Source organism: Halichoerus grypus, chromosome 10 (assembly GCF_964656455.1).
Source record: "Halichoerus grypus chromosome 10, mHalGry1.hap1.1, whole genome shotgun sequence".
Lineage (NCBI taxonomy): Eukaryota > Metazoa > Chordata > Mammalia > Carnivora > Phocidae > Halichoerus > Halichoerus grypus.
In genome coordinates, this window is record NC_135721.1 from 74,853,079 (window position 1) to 74,878,711 (window position 25,633).

The following is a 25,633-nucleotide window of genomic DNA, read 5'->3' on the forward strand; positions in this document are numbered from 1 at the left end:
TAGTGGATTCTAACACTTTGGTATCTTGAGTTTTTACCCTCCCCCTCTCCCTGCCCCCATTTCTGTAATAGATTAGATACTCATCTCTTTCCCTAAGAACAGGCAGTAGAACCAATCTCACCTCCTGGGCCATCCTCCATATAGCTGCCAGGGGGGTCTCTGCTGATGCAATGAAACTCTCCCCTCCCGGTAGCTCCTGCCAGCCCCACCCCCGCCCCCGCCCCGGCCTCAGGCCCCAGCACTGTAGGACATGGACAGGCCACGTGCATGTTGGGAACAGCTGGGCTGAAACTGCTCGCTTAAGTTTGCTCAGGCTGCTGAGAATGCCCTTCCCGTCCTTGTCAGCCTAAAGAGAAGTAACCTCCTCCTCCAGAAAGCCTCCCAGACTGCATATGTATGTGTGGGTTGCTCCTTCCCCAGTGCCCCGGCTCTACTCTGTTCATTGCACAGTGAGTGTGCACTGCCCTGTGGCGCCTCCCCGGCTGTAGACTCATCTTTATTCTCTCTCCTCCTGGACCCTGATTCCACCAAGAGAGCAGTGGGCACGTGCCAGGCAGGCCTGGGGGGTATTCAGCTTTGCCCCCTTCCCACTGGGGACTTCAGACAGTTATCTCCGAACTTTCCTTCCCTTGTCTATCAAATGGGTTAATACCATTACCTGCTTCTCAGGATGGGTCATTGAGTCAGTCAAATGCTTGGCACAGAGCCTGGCACACCACGACCGTGGTATCAAATGGCACCGACGGTTTCCACTGTTGTTACTAATTACCAGGACCTGGGAAAAAGTGCTGACACCTCAGCCCTCCCGTCCCTTCCCGAGAGCTCTCCTTCAGCTCAGCCCCTTTGGTCTCCTCTGCCTCTGCTCATCCGCTTTCTGGTTGTCTGCTCTCCCCACCTGGATAAGGTTTTGGGCAAGGGTGCCTGGTCCCCTTTTACCCACTGATCCTCCCAGGACAGTCCCTCCCCCCACCCCCACCCCCACCCCCGCCCCCAGCCCAGAGCCGTCCACACAGGGCTGCTATACTCAGTGTCAGACTATTCTCAGCCGGGGCTCAGGGTGGACTGCCTCCCGTACTGCAGTTGAGGTGGTTTGTTCAACAAGGCCCCGAAGTGTGCCCCCAGCCACACAGGGAATGCAATGCCGAACCCGCAGGCTAGTACACCAGATCTTCTGAGGCTCTGAAGCCAAGACTCTGTCCACTCTGCCCTGCCGCCATCCCTTCCAGCCTTTTTTGCATCTATATGGCTCAGCCTCCTCATCTGCAAAATGGGCATAATAATTCCTTCTCCTTCTTCCTCATCAGGAGGAAGGGAGAACAATGGGGTCAGTCTGGGAAGATGTGAGGAGCTGGAGACCCTGCAGTGCTCAAGGCAGGCAAGTCTGGCTGAGGTGTGTGGGGGGCAGGGCACAGAACAGGACAGAACAGGAGGTGAGGGAGGCTAGTCCCGCCTGCACCTGCCCAGCGGCCCAAGCCCTGTGCCTGAGTCCACAGTGCCCCCTGCTGGCGAGTCATCCCAGAAGCTCCCTGTGGGCAGCACCAGCTCCACACTTCGCTTTCCCCCAAGGTGACCACCAGGAAGGCGTGGCCCCTGCCCTCAGGGAGCTCGGTCTGAGGGGGATGTGCACCCATGGCTCGGGAAGCCCAGACTCGGGGTGGGGAGCCAGCACCTCTGGCTGAGAAGGGAGCTTCCTAGGCCAGTGAATTCACCATTCTTCTCCCATGAATCCACTGAAATCAGTGGTTCTCAGCCCGGCATGGTTTTGCCCCCAAGGAACATTTGGCAATGTCTGGAGATAATTCTGGTCGTCGTGACCAGAGGAGGGTGCCACCGGTGTCTGGCGGGTAGAGATCGGGGATGCTGCAGACCATCCTGCAAGGCAGCCCCACGACAAAGAAATACCCAGCCTAAAATGTCGACAGTGTCGAGGTTGAGAAACCCTGATTTAAATGAATTCACAGATTGGGTATTAAAATAGTGGCCGGGAAGGGGGTAATGGCTCATGCAGGGGAAGGGGACAGAGCAGGCCTTTCAGAGCAGCCTCCCCTCCATGTGGCCCTTTCAATCCGCTGTGCCTCCCTCAAGCCTTATGTAAGTGGAGGCTGATTTTAGCCAGAGGAGGAGGAGCAGGGCCTGTCTAGAGGACCCATGGGGAAGTGGGTGCTATGTGGGGGAGCCCTTTGGGAGCAGGGGCTAGCTTGGCCTCAGCTTAATCATCTGTAAAACGGGGATGGGTGTTCCCTTCCAGTCCCAATGGTCAAAGGCCCTAAACTGTGACTCTCTGCAGTGCACGAGTCCTTTTCCCCCAAGCTGCAGGCCGGGAGACCTCCCTCAGGGCTGAGGGTGGAGTACCAGCCATCAGCCCCTTAAACAGATGCAGGGGGTGGGGGTGGGGGTATTGTGACTTTAATTGCCCTCCCAGGAAACAGCTGTAAGCACAAGAATGCTTTGATAGGCTTCATCAAAGCTGCTCCATGTCCCCTGGGGACGGACTGGGTGGGGGGCATGCGGAGCCTTCAGCTGGGAACAGCTGTTCGCCAGGCCCTCATGCAGAGGTGGAGGCTGTGAAGGGTGCCCCCCCACTTTGGTTGGGGTTAAGAATGTCCCAAGACTGGTTACCCTGAGACAGGCCTCTCTAGGGGCTCTTCGGCGTCCTTCTCTGCGCCCTCCCTGGGTGGGCTTGGGTGACTCAGGGCCCTTGGCAGTTGAGCAGAGGCAGCTAGCCTCTTGTGAAGAGATTTTTCACAGGGAGCAGTCTGACTCCGATTCCCTGGGTCAGGGGTCCGCGGTGGGGGGGGGGGCCGAAATCAGCCCTTCCAGCCCCCTTAACCCCACAGGGCCTCTGGGTCTCTGGTTAGTGGGGAGAGAGGGCCCCTGAGAGTGTCTCTCCGCAGAGCTCACAGATCTGCCTCACAGGGATCCAAACCTGTCAGGAAAAGCCTTGGTCTTTGAGGAGAACAAGCAGGAACCAAAACTAACTTGAAACCTCTCTGCCAGACAGCACCCCTTCAGGACTCTCCACGACGAAAGTGTTGCACTCAGCACCCACCTGGCACCCCCACCCAGCATGTACACAACACCCAGCTGAGCGCGAATCCTGCACACGGGCGGAAGGCAGGGGGCGGGCAGCCAATTTCAGCTGCATCCCCAGCTGTGCTATATCTGGGTGCTCATCCCGAACCCCGAACGTCCAAGGCAGTTCTGCTAGACCTTCTCCCAACTGGGCCTCCTCCCGCTGCTGAAAAAACCCAACAACAACCCTGAACGTGCTCCCAAAGACTTTGGTTTTTCACATCTGGCTAACACAAGAGATTACCCAACGGCTGGATTCGGGAAAGCTGTTACCCCAAGGGTGATGGTCACGATGGTGGCGGTAGTGACAGCCACAGTCGCCAGCACTGAGCGAGCACTAGCTGTCCCCCAGGCACGGTGCGACGTGCTTTGCTGACATCACCTCATTCAACCCTCGCCGCCACCCATCAGGTAGCAACTGTTATTATGCCCATTTACAGGTCAGAAAACTGAGGCACCGAGGAGCTTAAGGAACGTCTGTAGAGACGCCGGCGTCAGAACCGGGCAGAAAGCAGGTGGAAACGTGATGGGCAACGTGGGGCTGTGGGTCAGTGCGTGGGTGGTCTGGGTCTAACATGGGACCCCGTGGGAAGACCCCCGAGTGTGCTCCCAGCCACACTGCCTCAGCCACCTTGTAGCTCTTGGGTTAAGCATTACCCTCTGATGTCCTTCTCCGCTGGTGTGGAGTGTGTGGTCAGACCCCGGGGCCGGGGGGCCTGGGTTCTGGAGAGAAGGTCCGGAGGGGAGGGCTGCAGGCAGAGCTGGGGACTGGTGAGCTGGAGGCCCTGGTTCTTTTTTTTTTTTTAAGTGTGGGAAGGACTCACCCAATACAAACACAAACGCAGATGTGAAGGTACATAAGCAACTTGATAAGAGTATTGTCACAGGAATTAGGACATGATCATGAGGACAGTTTGGAATTCATAAATAAGGCCTTCTTAGAGGATATCAACTCTAGCCCCAGTTTGACTGATCGTTAAAGCATAAGGCTGAGCTAATCCAGAATATCTGCATTCCAAATATTTGACACTAGAATTAACCCTGAACACCCTGCGAATCAACGCTTTTATTTTTTTATTTTTCTTTTTTCCAGTTTGAGTGAGATAAAATTGTATTAGTTTCACACTGTGTAAGTTTAACGTGCCCACAGTGATGTGATATATGGATATATTGCAAAATGACTATGACAATAGGTTTAGTTAATATCCATCACCTTACATAGCTGCATATTTATTTTCTTGTGGTGAGAACTTTCGAGAGTTACTCTCTTACTAACTTTCAAATACAAAATATGGTCGTAGTAACTGCAGTTACCGTGCTGTACTTTATATCCCCAGGGCTTAATTTATTTTATAACTGGAAGTTTGCCCCTTTTGACCACCTTCGCCCAAACCTCCCCTGACCCCACCCCAGCCTCTGGTAACCACGATCTGTCCCATGTTTCTATGAGTTCTGTTTTTTCTTTCTTTCTTTTTTTTTTTTTTTTTTCAGATTCCATCTATAAGTGAGACCATGCAGTATTTGTCTTTCTCTGTGTGACTTTCTCCGCTGGGCCCTAGTTCTGAGAGGAGCTGTGGGCACCTTTGGAGTGAGGCCGGGAAGGAGGAGGGTGTATCTAAGCCAGAGCCGGGTTTTGTCTTAGATTGGGTAGGAGTGCATAGGAAAAAAATGCAGGGGTGGGGGAGGGGGAAGCATGAGGAACTTTCTGGAAATCTGTGCCTTTTGCCTTCTTTCTGAACTTCCCTTCTCCTCCCCTCACCCCTCCTCCCACCCAGAACCAGGATCCAATTTCCTCTTTTTTCAAAATACAACTCAAAACAGATTTAATCTCTGGGGATTGTTCTGAGAAGGAAACCTGTAGGGGCAAGTTGTCTCTGAACTTGCAAGAGAAATATATGTATCTCAAGAGTCTGAAAATACAAAGTCCATTGAGCATGTGAAGCCACTTGACTCTCTTGGCTGCTGGCCACCTGTGTCCTGCCTGCAGTAGACATCAGCAAGGGCCCTGTCTCGGGGTTGGTGGATCTCTCCTGCCCCCACCCCATGGGGACTTTTCAGAAAAAGCCACAGGGCAACTCTAAATCTGGTGAGGGACCAGCCCCTGTGACCCATGGTGGAGGCTAAGATTGCAGATTCCTGGGCCTCCTTCCAGCACGATACGCTGGAATCTTCTAGAAGCCCCTGGGGATTCTGCTGCAGACAACCAGAGCAAGTCCTCTCTTAGCAACTTGGTCCGCTAGCCAGTGGCCCTGTTCGCTCTGGTCAGTGCTGGGGGCCTCTCTTACACACTGCTTCAGAGACCGGCCTCTGCTATGGAACTTTTGAGCTCTTGAGAACTGCCACCTGAGGATGTTTCAGTCATTCTGAAGTGAGGTCATATGTGATGGGATGGGTGTTGTTCAGGGTGTGAAACATGTGACTCCCTCTGGTGCCAGGTGTAGTGAGGGCACAGGGTGACACAGTAGGACATCCTGGGGTCACCTGACATGTGTTGTCCCAGCCCGTACTTGAGTGGTATGGGAATGATGCTCCCTGAACTCTTTCCTCCCATCACTCATGGCACAGAGTGAAACAGATGGTCCCGCAGAAAACCTGGGCCTTCTAGCCCTCTGGGACACACCGTCTCCAATCCACCATGGGCCCCCTACTTGTGTCTGTGGCCACCCTACTAGAAGCCACCAGGCCAGTATTTCCAAAACTGTCTTCTAGCAACATTAGTATGTCAAGGAATGTAATAGAGCATCCTCCCACAAACATACAAAACTAGCAATATTTTCTTTTAAAATGTATTTGAAAAAAAATATGCGTATGAAGAGTGATAAAACCATGAATGCACTTATCATCATATGATATCGACCAGTACACTGGGGTGCTCTCACCAGAGCACTGGTGCATTGACCAGTACAAAATGGGGTGCTCTACTCGGAGATGCCGGGAATTCACATTGGGGCTTGCTCATCACAATATGCCATGCTGGATGGGGAGAACTTTGAGGACAAGAGTCAGGATGTGTGTCCTCTCCTATGTTGGTGGACTGTTACATTGGGGCCCCCCCCCACATGGGCTTGGGCATGTGACTTGCTTTGGCCCATGTGGCATTAGAAACATGATGCAAGCATAGATCTGACCAGTGCTTGCTTCTCCTCTTGGGGCTTGTTCTCTTGGAACACTCTTGGGGAAGCTAGCCACCCAGTTGTAAAGAAGTGTGGGTAGACAGGTGAATGATGGGACAGCACTTGGAGAAAGAGCAGCCTCGTGGAGGAGCTAAGGCACCAGATGCTTTAGTAGGTCTTCTTGAATTTTCCAGCCTAGCCCAGCTGAGAAGAACCACCCTGCTGAGCCCGGCCCAAATTCCTGACCCACAAAATCATGAGAAATAAATAAACTGTTGGGGTTTTAAGCCACTAAGTTTTGGGGTGGTTTGTTACATGGCAATAGATAACTGAGATGCTTATAGTAGGTGTGTAATAAATGGGTATGGAATGAGTGAATGGCAAATCACAGTGTTGGCTCTGGTGCTAATCCCTTATGCTGGTCCTGCATACTCATGAAACCTTGATCACGTGTACCATCTGGTGCGATTCCTGGGATGATTAATTATACGTGTCAGTTTGACTGGGGGCCATGGAGTCCCCAGATGGTTGGTCAAACATTATTCTGGGTGTTTCTGTGAAAGTATTTTTGAATGAAATGGACATTTAAATTGGTAGACCAGTAAAGTAGATTGCCCTCCATAGTGTGGGGGTGGGCCTCATCCAATCAGTGGAAGACCTGCATAGAACCAAAAGCTGACCTTCCCCAGAGGAGGAGAGAATTCTGCCTGACAGCTTTGGAACTGGGACATTGGCTTTTCCTGCTTCTACACCAGCCTGCTGGCCTTCAAACTTGAACTAGGACATCAGCTCTGCAGATTCTGGACTTGCTAGTCTCTCTATAAGTGGATTCCTTATAATAAATCTCTTTATCTATCTATCATCTATCTGTCTATCATCTATCTATCTATCTATCTATCTATCTATCTATCTATCTATCCTATTGGTTTTGGGTTTTTTTGAAGAATCGTGAAAAGTACAGATGATGGTAGCAAGAAAGGTTGCTGCTATAACAAATAGCTACAAATGTGGACATGGCTTTGGAACTGGATAATAAGGAGAGGCTGAAAGAATTTTGAGGTGCATGCTAGAAAAATCCTAATCACCTTGAAGGGACTTTTGGTGGGAATATGGACATCAAAGGCCATACTGGCGAGGGCTTAGGAAGGGGAAAAACTGCAGAGAATACAGCATTGTGGTAACTAGCATGTTGGTGGAATATGAATAGCAGAGGTGCTTCCAGTAGGATCTCAGGTGGAAATGATCAAGGTGCTATGGGAAGCGGAAGGAAAGGCAATCCTTGTTATAAAGTAGCAAAGGATTTGGCTGACTTGTGTTCTAGTGTTTTGTAGAAGGTAGATCTTGTGAGTGTCAGCGTTGGATATTTAGCAGAGCATTTTTTCTAAGCAAAGTGAGAAGGGCGGCCTGGTCCCTCTTTATTGCTTATAGTAAAATGTGAGGGGGGGGAGGTCGGTGGAGGAATTGAAAGAATTTTTTCAGCAAAAGGAAACCAGAACTTGAAGATTTGGAAAATGCTCAGCCTATCCATATTTCAAAACACGAGAAAGTGTGTTCTGGAGAAAACACCAAGGATGTGGCTGGATGGTCATTCTGTAAAGATGACCCATGAATTAATCAGCCCCCGCTGAAGCCAGGGATGGAGTTGGGACTATAGCAGCAGAGACACCAGCAGTGGGGACCGAAGGGACCAGAGAAGATGGAATGGAGGAAGGCTCTCGGATGTCTGGATCTACAGGTTAGGGCGGTAGAGGATCCAGCCTCAAACATGGGTGTCCTTCAGGAAGAGGGAAAAGTGAGCATGAAGGTGATTCAGAGATCCGCAGAGCTGTCACTAGGCTCAGGGGATGCCGTTGTCTGTCCTGGCCCCTCCTCAGGGGCAGGGGGCCAGGACGCCAGCCCAGAGCTGAGGGGCCAGGGCCACCGCAGAGGGCCCTGGGGGTGATCCTGCCGCCCCAGGGGGCCCAGAGGGCAGAATGCTGAGCTAAACAAGGTTGACCTGGAGCCTTTAGATCAAATGGAACTTGCCTTGTTGTTTTGGAATTGCTTGGAAATCTTACCCCTTCCTTCTTCCCAATTGCTCCCTTTTGGATGGGAATGTCTGTCTACTACGCCCATCCCGCCGTTGTGATCTGGAAGCACGGAACGTGTCTGGTCTCATAGGCTTGCCACTGGAGAAGAATTCTGCTTCAGGATGAATCATACCTCCAGCCTCACCCATACCTGATTTAGATGACATTCAGGGAGACTTTGGACTTGATGACGGATGGGTCAACTTTGGGGCTGTTGGAATGGGGTGAATGTATTTTGCCTGTGAGAATGATGTGAATTTGGGGGGCTAGATGGCAGAATGTTATGGACTGAATTGTGTCCCCCTAAATGTTGAAGATTTAACTGACCATGGGACTGTTTTTGAGACGGGGCCTTGAAGGAGATAATTAAGGTTAAACAGGGTCACAAGGGTGGGTCTTCTCTAACAGTACTGGTGTCTTTATAAGAAAAGGCAACAGGGTGCACACAGACAAGGCCATGTGAGGGCCCAGCAAGAAGGTGCATCTGCAAGCCGAGGAGATAGGTCTCACCAGAAACCACATCTGCTGGCACCTTGACTTGGGCCTTCCAGCCTCTAGAACACGACAAAATACATTTCTGTTGGCTAAGCCACCCAGTCTGCGGTCTTTCGCTATGGCAGCCTGAGCAGATGAATACAATTCCTCACAACATTGGTGAGCAAGGAGCACACCAATCCAAGGCACACTTGGATTTCAAGTTCAGCTTTCACGGCTTGACTCACTGGGCCAATATTGAAGTTCTACTATGGGTCAGGCACGGTGCAGGCACCGGTTTCAATAGTGAGCAAAATGGTGACAGTTCCTGTCCTCATGCAACTTAAAGTCATGGAAGGGAGACCCATGTTCACCAAATAACGACTCAAATGGACAGAAAATAATAACGGTGTTGAGGGCTATAGGGGGAGGTCATCTCTTGAAGGAGGTCAGGGACAAGTTTTCGAAGAAGTGACACCAGACCTGAGATATGAAGGGTGATCAGGAGTAAACTAGGTGAAGTGGGGAAGGAAGAGTGTTGAACGTAGAAGGAACAGCATGCGCAAATGCGGTTCCCACCAAGGAGGGAGTTGGTGAGCGTTCCGGGAACTCGGAGAAGTCTGCACTGACTGGAATGGAGAGGAGATGGGCAGGGGGATGGCGTTCAAGATGAGGCTGGATCTCTCAAGCTGGCTGGACCATGGCAAGGCTTTGTCATAAGAGCAGTAGGCAGCCACTGAGCTCTCCTAACCTGGGATTTGGCATGGTCAGATTTGCATTTCCAGAAGATGCTGGTGGCTGCCGCGTGGAGGATGAGCTGCATGGAGACCACTGAGGGGGTTAACGCAGGAGTCCAGGAGAGGCATGCAGAGGGCTTGGACCAGACTGGTGGCTATAGACACGGAGGGAAGGGCTGGATTGGGCAGCTATTAGAGGGGGTAAAATAACTGGGCTTTGGGAGATGTGGGTGAGGGAAGAGTCAGCCAGGACCTGAGTTCTCAGAGTTGAGCTCCTCGGTGGGTAGTGGTGCTACCCACGAGGGAGAGAAGATGAGGAGGACCAAGTCAGGAGTGGGGGCAACCACCTAACTAACCGGGTGAACTTGGGGAGGTTACTTTGAAACCTCTGCATGCCTCAGTTTCCTTACTTCAGTACTAAACGTGCGGTGATGTATGTAGAACCCAGCTCAGAGTAGCTGCTCCTGCGGATCAGGCCTTCCCGCCTTTCCCTCTGTGAGGTGGCATGGCCAGATGCCATTGTTCCCATTCTAAGGATGAGGAAGCTGAATCTCTGTAAGGCTGGAGTCTCGCCCAAAGTCACACACCGTTGGAACCAGGCTCACAGAGAGGTCGTGGGAAGAGTCTTCCCTCTGCCAGGCTGCCTTTTAACAGCAGGGCGCAGATCCCCAGAGCAGAAGGCGTTCACTCCTCAGCCGCTCAGTCATCACTGGAGGCCTGGGAGGGGGAGGGAAGAGAGGACAAAGTTCAGGTGGGAAATGCAGTGGGGGGAGGCGACAAGGGAGCGCTGGCGTGAGGGCAGGCCCCCAGTCCCTAGAGAGACAGGCAGTTAAACACTAAATTCATACAGGAGCCAACTTCCAACACGCGGGATGTTCACAAGGTTTAGTTTTTGCTCACATAAAGTCCAAGATGGCTGCTCTGATTGGTAGGCAGCCTCAGTCCAAGGGGAAATCTGGGCACCCAGGCTCCTTCTAATCCCAGGGCCCTGCCATCTCCTAGGCCACATGGTCACGGCAGCAGGGGAAAGAGAGGTGGATGCGGCACATCTGCTTCTTACTGTCCTCAGCCCCCATTGCTTCTGCTCACACTCATTGGCCACCCTTGATGACAAAGGAGGTGGAAATGTAGTCCAGCTGGGTGCCCAAGAAGAGAAGGAGATGAGTTTGGTGACCAGCTACTCAGGCCTGTGATAGTAGGTCAGGGCTAAGCTTGGTCGGGAGCACCCAGGCTCTGCTGGAATTTCCCCCCCACAGGACAGGAGAGGACCGGCCCCAGGGGGAAGTAAGTTGAAGGAGCCAGGCTTGATCCCCGCGCACTGGCTGACCGTTGGCAAGGTCAAGGGCTACGGAAACAGCCTCTAGCCAAGACCAATGGGAAACTTGTCCTGAGTGCCTCAGGAGAGCAGGCTGTGAAGAGTTAGCGACCAAAACCCCCTGGACCGCACCTACCACAGCATCTGTGGGCTGGAAGAGAGAGGAGCATTGTGAACTTTAATTGGGTCGCCTAGATGGGGGAAGCCTCCCTGAGAAGGGACATTTGGGCAAAGACGAAAAGATGCTGAATCATAAGGACACCTGTAGGAGGGCAACGGGAGCAGCAAGTCCCAAAGTCCTGTGGTAGGAACAGGCCTGCGGTGTTGAGGACCCCACTGCAGTAATCTAGGCCCAAGATGATGGTGGTGACAGGGAGTGCGGGCAAGGGGAGAAGTGGTTAGATGCTTGATCTATTTTGTATGTTTATCCTTCCTTACCTCACCTCCTTCCTTTTTTAGTTTTCTCATGAAGACACACTGAGGTGTTTCCACATCTGGGCCCTCTTCTAGACTGTAAACCCTTTGAGGGCAAGGCCTGGGCCTGTCTTCTCTCCTTACCCTCACACCTGGCCCGGGGAGGGCCCCCTGGCCGCGCCTGGCAAACAAGTCTGTGGAGAGACTGCACGTCCTCCTGAGTCATCAGATTTCATGGGGCTGAGCTGAAGCCCTGCTTGTCAGCATATTGCTCACTGATGTGGAAAGCTTTCCTGTGGTCTAGACACTCCTGACTCCAGTCTAAAGAGACCTTCTAAAGAAGGTCAGTGTATCCAGTGGAAGGAGATGGGGCTTTCCTCCCTCCTGAGCTCATAGGGCTACCTGCTGGGAAGACAGCTTCACAGCTTCTCTTTGGTCTGGATGTTGCCTCCTGCTGGTTTCCCAGGAAGTGACAGGAGGCAGAGAGGGCTGCGCCCAGCAGGGATCCTGGGCCCCAAGCAGCCTGGCCCTGTGCTTCCAAAAGCTGGGCTCTGCACCACTCGCTCACTGGCTTGCAGGGGGGGTACCCAGCGGCTTTTGGGGGGGTGCCTCGAGCTTGGTCGTGGGGTGCTCTTTCCCCACTGCCCCGCAGGCTTTGTTTAAGCTGGGCCCTTCTCTGCAACACCCCTGGCCCCCCCCGACTTGTACAGGAACCTGGCTACAACTGACGTTAATAACCCAGCAGGCTCTGGATTTGAGGGGGCTTCGAGAAGCCCTACGGCCTCAAATTCAGTGTGTTGCTGCAGGCTTCCGGCTTTCTCCAGAATCGCATTCTGAGAGTCATGTGTTTCCTGTGCTCTCATGCCACAAATTAACTGCCTTTTCACTTTTCCCACAAGTTTCACCTCTCATCCTGTGTGGCAGGGGACCATGGTGTAGCGGTTACAAAACCTGTGAGCTCTGGAACCAGACAGACTCGAGTGGGCATCACAGCTCCTGCTCTTCCTAGCAAAGCCCTCTGAGCCTCAGTTTATTCATCTGTAAAATGAGCACAGTCACGGTATCTCCCCAGGAGCTCGGCTGTGAAGATTAACTGGGGTAGTGACCTGATGCCTAGACCCACGATATATGCAAGCTATAATCGTAACTCAAAGTGAGGCGGGGCTCAGGGCTGGCCAGCATCCCCGCCGGCTCTGAATCTTGCTCCTCTTTCCACCAGCCTCTTGGTCCAGTTCCACGTCAGGCCAGAGCAAACTGAGAAAGCCGTGCATGTCCTGGGCCTTTGGGGGAGTCTGTGAATAGCTGAGCCCGTGAATGATACCTCTGCAGGTGCCAGAACCCCACAGCCCCACCCTCGCCCCGCGCCAGAGTGCTGCCTGCCAGACCCTTGTCAGCGGTTACAACCAACAACTGCCTCCCGCTGCCCGAGTTTTATCAAAAGCTCAGTTGAGAGACGTAAAGTTCATGGGGGTTATTTAAAGGCCATGCATTCCATCCATTCTTCCAGATGAGACTTATCCCTGAAGCGAGTCGGGCTCTCAGGAAGCTGAGCTGCTCTTGGACCACATGATTTAGCCGCCACAAAATCTTTATTCCGTCCCTCCCTGATGATGGGGCTTTAAGGAAAAATGGCTGGAGGAGGCCGGCTGTCGAATTTATTTTGGGATGCTGCTATTGTTAGTGCTTGCTGCCCCAGGCAGTGCTCTCTGTAAGACCTAGAGGGAAATATATTTTAGGCTCCAGTTCCTGGCAAAGTGCCGCATCTTCAGAGGAATCAGTGGGCTTCTGACCTCTGGGCAACGGGACTCGTGAAACTGACCCCCATTCTCATTTTACTTGTGCTGCCGGGAAGCTCAGATTCGGGGCTCAGCTTGAAGAACACTCGAGGATCTCTTGACCTGTGACACAAGGAGATGACTTCTTTCCAGATGCTGAGTTCTAACAGACAGGATTGTTAGGAGTTATTATTTTGTCTGTATCTCGTCAGTTGCATCAGGGCTCCGGTGGGACCGGGGTGGGAGTGTCTATTCTGGAAAGCAACGGATGGAGAGCTGGCCGGGGTGGGTGGGAGAAGCACCAGGGAGGAGGACACGAAGGGGAGGAAATGGCACAAGGTTGGCGGCGGGGGGGACGTGTCCCTTTCTAGGCCACTGTGGAGGTGAGGGAGGTCTGGCCTCCCTGAACCAGAGGGTTAGAAGAGAGATTTTTCCATGACTTTAAGAAGAGAACTGCAGCCCTTGCTCAATTTGAACTTCTCCCTGCGGCCCGCTCTGGCTTTCTGGGTATTTCTGTGATGTTGTGAAACACCGAAACTTGCAGTGTCTCCTTTCTCTTCCTCTTCCCCCGCCCCCCCCCCCCGACCCCAGGCCCTGCCACCGTCTTTTCCCTTTCCCTTCCTCGTGCCCTCCAGCGACCACTGCCCTCCGTCCCTCCGGTCCCTCCCGTCCCTCCGCGGGCCCTATTGTGGCTGTGCGGCAGGAGCAAACAGAGGAGGTGAGCGCTTCGGCCCCTGCAGGAAGGTGAACACCGACTGAATGCTCTACTCCGAGCCACGCATTTAGGAACCAACGTGACCGCCATTTATCTGGCGCTGGTGGCACATTTCCCGCGCTGTCCTGGCCAGGCCCCCTCACCACCCGTTTGTCTGTCTACCCGGGGCAGGCTTCTCAGCCCCCGCACTATTGATATCGGGGGGCCAGACACTTCTTTGCTGTGGGGCCCATCCTGTGCCTTGTAGGGTAGTTTGCAGCATCCTTGGCTTCTACCCACTGGATGCCAGGAGGACCCCCCCCCCCATGACGATCAAAAAGGTCTCCAGACATTGCCAAATGTCCCCTGGTGGAGGTGTCGGGGCACCGTCCCCAGGCTGGGAACAGCTGTCCCTTCTGCCATTCCTCACTGACATCGGTCCCGAACAGAAACCTGTCTGGCGTCGGAACCGGGTCTCCAGTTTGTGTTTCTTCTTGCAGCTCTGTTCACCGCCTGCTCACCTTCCGTGCCCGCTTTTCTCTTGGGGTTACCATCTGCTTCCAACTAGTGGAGGGCAGCCCTCGTGCGTTCTAGATATCAGTGCCACGTTGGTCCGGGCTTGTGCGGCCTTCTCCCTTTCTGTCGGCCGTCACCGAGCAGGTGAGGACCCGCAGGCCCAGAGGGTACGATGCTAGTGTGTGGCAGAGCCAGGACCCTAGCCCAGGCCTCTGGCCCCGGAGCCCAGGCTCTCAACCCCTGGCCTCCAGCCATGACCCTTCCTTCCAAATATGCCTCTGCAGGAAGGCAGACAAGATCAGGCACTAAAGCCCAGAGAGGGGAGTGGGGCGGCTCCCTGGAGGTCACGCAGCACCACCTGGATCACTTTGATGGGATGCCGGGCGTCTTGGGAGTTGGATTTGGCCTTTATTCTGGTCTAGAAATGCCCAAGTGATGTTGCTTAAACGTCTGGCAGGAGCCCCTGGCTCTGGTGAGTGGAGGAGGCGCAGGGAGGGCCCTTTGCGAGCCCTGCCCAGGGAGAGGATGTGCAGGGCTCACAGACTCGGAATGGGCCGATTTCTGGCCGTGCACTTTCTGTCCTGGGACTCTATGGGCAGTGATGCCCTCCGTGCCCTGGGCGCTGGCGGAAGAGCGCTTCTTACCAGGCCCAGCGGATGATTGATGAAGGGGGAACAGGGGGCACCATGGAGGGGCTTTGTTCCCTAAATGCCATTCACATGACTCTCTGACCTCAGGGCTCTTCCCCTTTCTCTTGTCTTTTTCTCCTTCACTGCATTCGGCTCTGCTACAGTTTCCCTTCTCTGTTTTTCTTTTCTCAATCCACACAAAGCCCTCAGAGGGCTAGAGCGGCCCCCCGGGCCTCCTGCCTCTGGCTGAGGTTGGTTTCCAGTTTCTGGGCTGCGGTCCTGGGGCCGTGTGCCCTGGAGTGCGTGGGGAGGCCTCAAGGGCCTGGGAGGGAGCCGGCAGGCACTTCTGGCTTAAAGCCTCATCTTCAGTTTCTAGAAGACTTGTCCGCAATGGTTCTAAACTCTGACTGCTCAGTCAGAATCACCTGGGTAACTTTCCAAACAGATGGATAACCAGGCCCCGACCTGAGATTCTGATCTCGTTGTTTTGGAGTGTGGCCTGGGGATTGATAGGATGTAAAATCTCCCCAGATGATTCTGATACCAATCAGAGTGGCCAGGAGTGAAAGCCAGCCACTGTTACTGAGAGCCGAGTGTCACAGAGAGAACAGGGGATGCAGTTTAGGAGAGCTGGGTCTGGGTCAGACAGCCCTCGGCTAGCCGTGTGTCCCTGGGCAAAGCCCCTTCTCTCTCGGGCAGGAGCACCCCAAGGAGAGATGACAGATCGGTGGAATTTTAGACTCGGAAGGGTCCTGGAAAACCGGCCAATCCATCCTTTCGTTCTAGAAACCTGAAGCCTGTGTGTGTGGACGTGTGTGGACGGTGTGTAAGTGGACAGCCCGGGGTCGCACAGGGCTCCGCAGGGTCAGGCCTGCAGGCCAGGCTTTGGGCTGTCTCCTCCTCTGCCGGGCCCCTCAGGGAGTTCTCTCTAGATTAGACCGTTGGGGAAATTGTGTCCCTGGGAGCAAGTACCAGGGGGTCTCCCCACTGTTTACTGGGGGAGGAGGCTGGCCTTCCAGAGCCTGGGAGGGGGGAAGCTATGGCTAGAGCCAAAGGGTGTTGCTCTCAGTCTCGATCTGCAAGAGAACTTTTGCAGAGCTGCTGACTTCTTGCAGCTGTTTTACAGGGCCTGTGGACTGAAAGGGGAAGTTTGGCTGCATTTAGAAAGTTGTCCACAAAGAGGAATGGCGGGGGTGGGGGTGAGGAGGGTGGCTGGGTTGCAGAGCACAAGGAGGAGGAAGGTGGGTGATCTGGGAGAGATGCCAGCAGGGGCCTGAAGACAAGGGTTTGATTTGGGCCCACATGTTGTCACTTTGGAAGCTCTTGGGGTTGAGGGGGGGGGATTGGGGGTAAAGCGAAGGAGACAGAAAAAGAAAAAAAAAGAAAAGGAGGGGGCGGGGAGAATGAGTTCCCAGCCTGGCTCTTTCTTGGATTGGAAGCAAACACTGAGTGTGCTGGGAGCATGGCCAGTCCTGCCCCAAAGGCCCAGCGAGTGGTTTCCTCTAAAGGGGTACAGGGAGATGGTGAGAGGTGCAGAGACAGAAGGAGAAGCTTTGTCAAGATGGCCCAGCCCCACAGTGGGGGATGTTGAAGGAAGAGCTCCCCACTCCCCACAAGGTGCACAGAGATCTCTCTGGGCAGCTTGAGCTGTTCTCTCCCTAAGGCCAGGAATGCATCTAACCCTTCTCTGGACTGACCTGGGGCTCAGGCCCTGGGATAGCAGCAGGAACAATACACCCCGAGGCTCCTAGCCGCGGGGTTGTACTTCTGGAAGGGTTCCACAGACCCGACTGAAGATGCCAATGCTCAGTTTTCTGTTCCTGCTAGCAGTCCCCCTGCCCCGTAACGAGTGTCCTGGCCCCGGGTACCAGGGAGAAAAATGGAGCTCCTGACGACCATTCTGGTCACCCTTTCTCTGCCCCCACCAAGCCCACTGTTCCCCCTCACTCTCCGGGTGAGCACCGGGTGCTACACTCTGCTGCCCCCATACTGAGCCTCGTCCATACGTGCATGTGAGGACGGAGTCAGGGGAGGGGGTGGGAGGGCTACCACTTTGGTCCCAAGGTCTCTTACAGAAGGTTGTGCCCCCTCTGGAAATGTGCTGAGCAAAGCTTCTTGTCCCAAGGGACTCCACCCAACGGGACCATGAGAGAGGACTCAGCAGCAGAGACTAGCTGTCCTAACACTGACCGTGTCACGCGGGCCACAGAGACGGTACCACTGCCCTTCTCAGGGACACGGTAGAGTCAGCGACCAGAGGGACCTGCTCTGAGGATGGGCAGAGAGGGGAGCCGTTGGGGGCTGCCTAGGTCACAGGGTCCCCTGGGGAAACTCTGCTGCCCTGACGGTGAGCATCCGAGGCCAGAAGTACAACTCTCAAAGGAGCTTGCTCAGGATGCCCTTGGCACGGCAGGCAAGTCGACTCAGCTCAACAAGACTCTGTGTTTAGTGAGTGTGTAATGGGTGTCTACTGAGCACCAAATTTGGGCCATCCGCTGTGCTAAGTGCTGGGGATGTATGAGAGGGCAAACCAGACATAGTCCCTGGCACAGGCACCTGAGAAGGGCCCATGTGGGTCTGTGTTCCTGCCAAGCCCGTGAGGGTACCCATGGGGGGAAGGGGGAGGAGGCCGGCCCTTCCCCATGCGATCTCAGTGGAGAGAAGAGACGAGATTCACAGAGAACCAGGTACCATTTAGGCAGATACATTCCTGGCTCTGCTGACCACACGTTGCAGTGGACATGGCCAGGTTCAGGCCGTGTATCTGTAAGTGCTCTGAGTGGACCCTACGAGCATCCCCACTGGGGCTGAGGCACTTTCCAAGCTTTGTGGAAGGATGGAAGAATCTGATTAGGGCGGCCTGACTGCTAACCTTGAAAAAAAAATCACATGAGTGTGCCGGCCTGGGAAGTCTGTGTGGACTCGACCATCTTTCCTGGTTCCTTCTTTCCATTGGCCGGCCCCTCACTTTCTCCTTCTCCCATTTCACTCAGAGCTAGAAACCTTCCATGGCAAATGGGCGGACGCCAGGTTTGGTTGAATGCTTACCGTTCACAAAGCCCGGTGCTAGCTGCAGTAGGATTATAGACAGCACAGGCCTTACCCTTAAGGACTTTTCAAACCAACTTGGATTCACAAACTGCTATAACAGAAGATAGTGAAGGCTGCTCGTAATGCGCCTGCGTGGGAGGAGGGGCCCACAGGAGACTTGACACCCAGTGCTGGGTGTAGAGTTTGGAACATGGGCACTGTGCTGTGTGGGCACACGCATGCGCCGGCACGCACTTCCTGTTGCTTGTTTTTAAATCTCAAACTTCAGAGAAATTATAAGAGTATTACAAGTAATTTCTGTAAGCCTTTTCTAAGATTCACCAATTATTTACATTTTGTGGAATCATTTGAGAACAAGTTAGAGACATTTTTGCTCCTTTGCCCTTAAATACTTCAGTGTGTATTTGAAGGACATTGTTTGATGTCGTGTGGTTCCCTTATGGCTGAGCCTTCCTCTTATTTCCAGATCCCATCGGATCACTCTATACCCTAAATAAAGCTTACTTAATGGCAGACGGCTAGCCTCTTTTTCTGCCTGCTGGCCGTCTGGCCGGTGGGGGCCGCCTCGGTCACAGGGTCCCCCACGGAAGCTCTACTGTGGCTTTGGTGGCCATCCCTGAGTGGAGCTGCAACCAGACAGCTGATCTGTCCCCTTAGAGGCCTGGCCAGGCCTTGGCTGAACGGCTCTCTTCCCCTTCACTTTGTTTTTGAGTTTTCTGTACATTCTCCCGCCCACAGATACGAATGTTGCAGAACACTGGCTTTCTAGTGTGCAGCGCGGCCTGGCGGAAGTGGAGAGAGCTTGGTTGGGCACCCTCTCGGGGCCTTGGGTGCCCTCCTGGGCTCCTCTGCAAATCCAGGGAAGCTTCCTTTCCCTCATTCGCAGGAGGACGCTCTACGGCCTGGTCTGGCTCTGAGGCCCGAGGCCCTGCTCAGGACTGGCAGTCTCAGGCTGAGGGAACATTTTCCAGAGTACAGCCGAGGGACAGAACGTCTCCATGAGATGGGCTGGGATGGGCAGGGCTCTGGAAAGGCCCCTGCTTGTTCTGGGAGCTGTTCAGGATGCTGAGGTTTTGGGACTCCACAGTGGCTCTTCATGACTGCTCCTAGCTTCGGGAGGAGGAATGAACGGGGGCCCGTTTCTTGGGTTTTGGTGGCAAAGGTGAAGCCCAGCACTGCTGAGCTGGGACCAGGCCCTCTGCGGGGCCTGCGGAGGGCACTGAGCTTTGAAGGGGAACACAGCCTAAGGGACTGGCCCCTGGAGTCATGAGAAGCTGCTCACATCCAGTGAGCCTTGGCTGGAGCTCTACCGGCCCTGGGCCTGGACACAAAACCAATGCGATCTCTGGACCTGCATTCAAGCGTGCCTCTGATGGAGCGGGTCGGAGAAACCCCAGTGAACCCACGAAACAGAACATGCTAGGGGCATTTAATGAGGCGGATCTGTCCCACACAAGGAGAAGCCGGGGAAGGGAGAGAACAGAACGGGCCTGCACAGTCAAGAACCGCTCTGGGGAGGAGGGGAAGCCTCCCTTTGCAGCTGCCTCTCCCCTCTGTTCTGCTTTTGCACACAACCAGCAAGCCCAGTCCCAGCCCTGTTCTGTCATCGCGGGCAAGCCAGTTCGCCTCCTTGGGCCTGTTTCCTCCTCTGTGCAATGGGAAGTGGGGCCCTTGCACCATCTCGCTGGGGCAGAGTGAGAGGGGATCCAGTGTGGGTGGGCTTCAGAGGGGCTGGGAGACTTAGGAAAAGAAGCCCCCCTGCCCCCCCAGATTTTGAGAGCCTGCTTCTGCATAGGTGTTGTTTGGAATAAGTTCCCCAGTGGTCCTTGGAGCAGAAGCCAGGTGACTATGGGGTCTTCACATCCCCCCAGTCCCTGACTTCACCCCAGGCTCGGCAGACGGAGACCCAGGCCTTTATTCGTTGACTCATTTTGCCTGTTGTCCCAGAGGCCTGGTACAGGTGGGGACACCCTGGCTTCCCACCCGCTCCCCCCCCCCCCCGCCCGCCAGCGACGGCCCCTCCCACTCGGGAGATGTGCCATGCTCAGGGGGGCCTGAATGCACCCCCTTTCTCCTTCCCTAAGAACTAGCCTCAATGCGCCCATTACCATTTCCATGGCGCTCTCCTCCAGGGCCCCATGGAAATCACGAGGCTTTCTGAGGACTTGTGCAGACTGCAGAAAAGACCCCGGGCCCCCTGCCCACCCCGGGGCTCGCTGGCCGGCTCTAATCCCGCTCGCTCGGGGCGCAGAGACAGAGCTCCCTCTCTCCTCGCGGCCTGGCCGCTCACTCTCCCACAGAGCTGACGTTTCTCTGCGGCCCAGCTGGCTGCAGTTTCTAGAAGTAACAATATCCCCGGGGGGAGGAGCGGCGGGGTGAATGGGCGCCTTTGTCCGGGGCCCTGTGAAGCCCCATTAATTATGCGCTGCGGAGCGCGGGCAGCGCGGAGGCCCGGCCCCCGGCGGCTCAAAGGCCCGGGCTTGGGAGCGCGGCCCCGGCTCCGCGCCGCCGCACAAAGGGCCGAGAATGAGAAAACCGCCAATTACCCCGCATTTTGTATTTGCCCTTGTTTCGCTGACACTGTGGACGGCCCTCCCCGGGCGGCTGCACTTTGAGGGTTTTCAAGCCCTTTCTTGGTTACCAGGGGCGACTGGGCAGAGGGCTGGGGGCTGGGGGAGAGCGGGAGACTTGGGTGGGATCGTGGGCGTCTGGGGACGCCTGGGGGGGGGGAGTCGCCCCTGGGGCCATGCGTCTCCAATCTAACGCTCTGGCCAAAGCTGGAGGCTGTGGAGAATGCAGATTCCAGGGCCTCGCTCCAGAGGACTCCCCGACTCCGTCGGTCTGGGGTGCCCAGGCTGCATTTTAACAGGCAGTGCAGATGATCTGGTTTTTTAAAAAATTAAAGTAGAACAGTGAAGTGTCCAGATCTTACGCGTGCGGGTTCATGCGTTTTGACAAACGTATACATCTGTGTAACCTACATCCTATGATAATAGAGAGCAATTCTATCATTCGAGAAATTTCCATAGATCCTCTTTCCGGCCACCTTCCCCCCTCCCCCGCACCCGTCTCAGGCCCCAAGGGACCAGTTCTGACTTTTATCTTCATGTTAAGTTCCACCTGTTTGGAGACTGTGCTAAGTGGAGTCATATGGCATTCACTCTTGTTTCTGACTTCTCACTCAGCCTAAATGTTTTTGAGTCCACCCATGTTGCCTGCATCAGTAGTTTGGTTTCTTTGTATTTATCCGTTCACCTGTTGCTGGACTGCTTCCAGTTTGGGGTTGTTATAAATAAAGCTGCTATGATCATTTTGTGCGAGTCAAGTCCCTTTTGCAGACATATGTTTTATGTCTTTGGGGTAAATCTCTAGGAGTGGATTTGGGGTCATAGGGAAGGGATTTAGCTTTAGTGGATACTACCAAACGGCTTTCTAAAGTGGGTATACAATTTTGCATCCCTGCCAACAAAGTCTGAGAGCTCCAGTTGCTCTCCTTCCCAGTCAGCACTTGGTGTTGCCTATCTTTTTTATCTGGGCCCTTCTAGTGAGTGTGTGGTGATAGTTCATGGTAGTTTTCAAGCCAGGTGATTTTAATTGCCGATCTCCAACGACCACACTTGGGGAAAACTCCTGTCTAGTGCAATTCTTGCCCTTGCCTGCAAGTTCCAGCAGGATAAATGACCTCCCCCAAGGCCCATTGCTCGTTGGACAGAAACTGGATGATTACATGGGACTCCTGACTACCAAACAAGTGCTTTCTCCTTGATATGATGCTGTCCCATTGGCTTACATCTAGTGGGCCTGTGCACATGTGTTTCTGAGTGTGTGTGTGTGTGTGAAGTGTGGGTCTTGCTCTGCCCAGGACCATTCAGAATGGATCTGGAAAGGGATGGATCTGGAAGGGGATTTCTTTTCTTTCCTTTTCTCTTTCCTTCTCTTTCTTTCTTTCTTTCTTTCTTTCTTTCTTTCTTTCTTTCTTTCTTTCTTTCTTTCTTTCTTCTTTCTCTTTCTTTCTTTTTTTAGGTTTATTTATTTTTTAGTAATCTCTACACCCAATGTGGGGCTCGAACTCGCAAGCACGAGATCAAGAGTCCCATGCTCAGGGCACCTGGGTGGCTCAGTTGTTAAGCATCTGCCTTCGGCTCAGGTCATGATCTCAGGGTCCTGGGATCGAGCCCCACATCGGGCTCCCTGCTCTACGGGAAGCCTGCTTCTCCCTCTCCCACTCCCCCTGCTTGTGTTCCCTCTTGCTGTGTCTCTCTGTCAAATAAATAAAATATTAAAAAAAAAAAAAGAGTCCCATGCTCCTCTGAGTGAGCCAGCCAGGTGCCCCTGGAAGGGCATTTCTGAAGAGTCTCTGCTACCCAAGCAGCAGCATCCATAGGACTCTGGAGCCAAGAGATTGGGCTTGGCCAGGTAGGTGTGGACACATGCACACACAGGCACAAGGGTGGGGTGGTGTCTAGCTGTCCTGACACTTACTTCAAGGGTGCAGACCAATCCTGAGAGTCCCTTTGCTTTAGTCACCCATAGAGAGCCTTAGATATTTTCTGATGAGCACAGAGGAGGTGCTGGGTGACGGGAATGAGGGGGCAGGAGTCCTGGGCTTCCAAAATGCTCCTTTGTAAGCATTCTCCTAAGTGTGGTTTTAAGACCCTCCAGCACCTGGCCTGACCTATCCTTGTAGCCTTGTATCTGGCTGCCTCCATTTCACATATTATACTCCAGTGATATTGGATGCCTACCCATTCATTGTTCACCCTCCACCTTATCAGTACATACCATGGTGATTGTATTCTCCAAAGGTGGCTGCACCAAAATGTATATCCCATCCCACATGCTCTTCTTGCAAGATGATTGACTTTCCTCTCACTGAGCCGGGGAGGGGGGGTCTGTTTCCTCTCATTGAATCTGGGCCAGGCAGTTGTGACGGCTCTGGCCAATAGAGTATGGCAGAAGGGATGCTTTGGGATGCTGAGTCATATAACTTCCACCTGGCTCTCTCTCTTTTTGGGGATGCTCACTCCAGGAACCCAGTCACCGTGCTATATAAGAAGCCCACACCAGCCCGCCCGGAGAGACCAATGGGAAAACCACATGGAGAGGCACTGAGGACCCAACCTGCAGTCAGCACCAGCCACCAGATTTGTGAGTGAATGAGCCTTCAGTGATTCCAAAGCCCTGCCATGGATGCTTCCAGCTGAGGCCCCAGATGACCCAGGGCAGAGACGAGCTCTTCCTGCTGTGTCCTGTCCGGATTCCTGACCCGGAGACTCTGCAAACATAATAAAGTGGTTGTTTGATGTATAGCCACGATAACTGGAAGCAGGCAGTACTGGTATTCCTTGTATCCTCTCGATCTTATTTCATAATCCCCTCGACCAGCTCCCGATTCTCAATTTACCTCTTTTCTTTCAGCAGGAGACAGCTTGGATGTCGCCTCGTCTAGGAGCCCCCTGGCCTCCCTCTGAGCTGTGCTGGGATTTCCTCCTCGGCACCCCAAGTATCTGCTTGTTTTTGTCTTCTCTGTGCCATCCTATGACTCCATGTCTGGGTGTCTGCATCCCCCATAAATGGCTTCCTAAGAGCTGGAACAGCATGTATTTTCTCTCTGGACTTCTAAGAGCCTGGCACCGAAACATTTGCTGAAAGATGGCATGTCCCTGAAACAGAGGGAGCGGGGCCTGAATTAAGGAAATCGCTATTCTGCTTCCCACTCCCTGCCCTCCTTTCTTCAGGGCCAGGCCTCGAGCAAGAGAGACAGAAAGGACAAGAGACAGTCCTTTCCTTCCAGAGGATGTCTGCTTAATGAGGGAGAGAGTAATAGAAAGACTAGAAGAGACTAGTGTATGATTAGATGAGATTCACAGTCCTCAGAATGGGGAGAGACCTGCATGGAATGGGGTGGTCAGGGCAGGCTTCCTGGAGGGGGCAAGGCCTTGGATGTAAGAGCAGAGCTCTGAAATGAGTCCTCCTTTGCTAGGACTCTCGGCTGGCTTTCCCCCACCTCCACTCGCCGGGGCCCCAGCAGAAGTGGGGTGTGTGTGTATGTGTGTGTGTGTGTGTGTGTGTGTGTACCTGCGTGCACACGTGCATTGACACTTCTCTCTCCAGGGATAGCGTCTTGAGGACAAGCCCGGTCCTAACCACTTCCTCAGTTTGCTCCTCTCTCCTCCACCTCACCGGAGGAATGGGATAAGTGAAAAGGGGTGAATGCCCTTGCAGCTAGATGAACACCTGACGATACGCGTGGACCTTAAAAGTGTAGTGCTGGCTGAGAAAGCAAGAAACCGAATAAAATCTCCGACACCGTGTCATTTATGTGAACTGGAAATACACAGTGCCTGTTTGGGGGGGGGTGCGGTGCGCGTCACTTGCCGGAAGAGCTGTGGAGGTGGGTGACTGTGGCCTCTGGGCTCCGTGGAGGCAGGGGAGCCGGGATGGAGCCATGGCCAGTCCAGCCGTAGAAGCTGCAGGATTTGCAAGCTGTTCTGCTTCGCAAGCCATGGGGCATGTGGAGCCTCAAGGAAAACACATTTCTCAAAATCTACCAAAATCTGCCATCAGCGGTGGCTATTACAGAGGTGGGTTTGAACCCCAAATCGCAGAATGGGAAGCAGCATTAGTACTAAGCATAAGCAGCATTAATACTGAGCATAACCCTACTGGCAGTAAAGGAAAAATGTGATGCTCATTGACAAATGATGCTTTTAAATTTAAATGATTCCCCCAGACAAGGGAGGATCTCTTTAGATAGCAGCCCCAATCAATAAAGCTAAAGATTTACTAGAAAGTCAAGCTAAAAATTGAAGTAAATGTATGATGACTTTTAAGTTCTTATTCGTTTGTGGATATGAGTACCAGCCTTTTACTATAAAGTGCCTCAAAGCTAAAACAACAACAACAACAACCCTAAACTAAAACTAAACTAAAAATTAAACCCTAAACTAAAAATACATGTACACATGTATGCTTTAGAGGAACGCATACAAACACATTACTGTGGTTGCCTTAAGGGGTGGGGTGCACTGGGGTAGTGAGCAAGGATCAGAGGGATAAAATAAAACAAGAGGGGGCCTTTGTGCAGAAGGAACAGTGATGAGAGTATGCCGTTGAGAGAATGATCGCTTAACTTGTGCACCTGAGGTCCAGACAGAAAGAAAAGTCAAAGCCAAAATCACTACTGGAAATGATACTCCCAACTTTAGGATGGCACTCATATCTGCACGGGCAGGGGGAGCAGGAATGTGGGCAAGGATTTAGCTGTAGCTGTAAGGTGTTATTTCTTTTAAAAAAGATAAGGAAATCTGAGGCAAAATAGCAAACCATTAACGTCTGTTGAAACTGGGGAGTGGCTACGTGGGCTTCTGTTCAATTATTATTATTATTATTATTTTAAGTAAGTGCTATGCTCAAGGTGGGGCTTGAACTCATGACCCGAGATCAAGAGTCCCATGCTCCAATGACTGAGCCAGCCAGTAACACTCCGTTTGATTTTATGTATGTATGTGTGTATGCATGTATGTATGCATGTATGTAGGCTCCATGCCCAACATGGAACCCAACACGGGGCTTGAACTCACAACCCTGAGATCAAGACCTGAGCTGAGATCAAGAGTCAGCCGCTTACTGAACCACCCAGGCACCCCCATTCAATTATCTTTAAATGTGTGATAATTTAAAAAAAATTTTTAAGAGGTTGTTGAGCAAGACACTGCAAGATAATTTTGTGACTTTTGCCTAGACTGGTCTCTGAATAGTTTTTTTTTATTTT

At 53.2% G+C, this 25,633-nt stretch overlaps 1 protein-coding gene across 10 annotated transcripts in view; it reads left to right on the forward strand.

Annotated features, from left to right (window-relative positions):
- LOC118523922 (uncharacterized) overlaps nt 1–24,193 on the forward strand; it is a 61,817-nt gene extending 37,624 nt beyond the window's left edge. For 3 of the 10 annotated variants that reach the window (XR_013441851.1, XR_013441856.1, XR_013441859.1), the window contains 2 exons: nt 22,889–23,197; nt 23,278–24,193. Coding sequence is in view for 1 of the 10 variants with exons in the window: in XM_078056618.1 (XP_077912744.1) it covers nt 22,889–23,007; nt 23,278–23,330 (172 nt within the window). In the remaining 9 variants the exon portion in view is untranslated. Of the gene's footprint in view, nt 1–2,997; nt 3,484–22,888; nt 23,198–23,277 lie in introns of all 10 variants that reach the window. The other 7 variants (XR_013441850.1, XR_013441854.1, XR_013441855.1 and 4 more) reach the window with 5 other exon arrangements.
- Nucleotides 24,194–25,633: the final 1,440 nt, after the last annotated feature.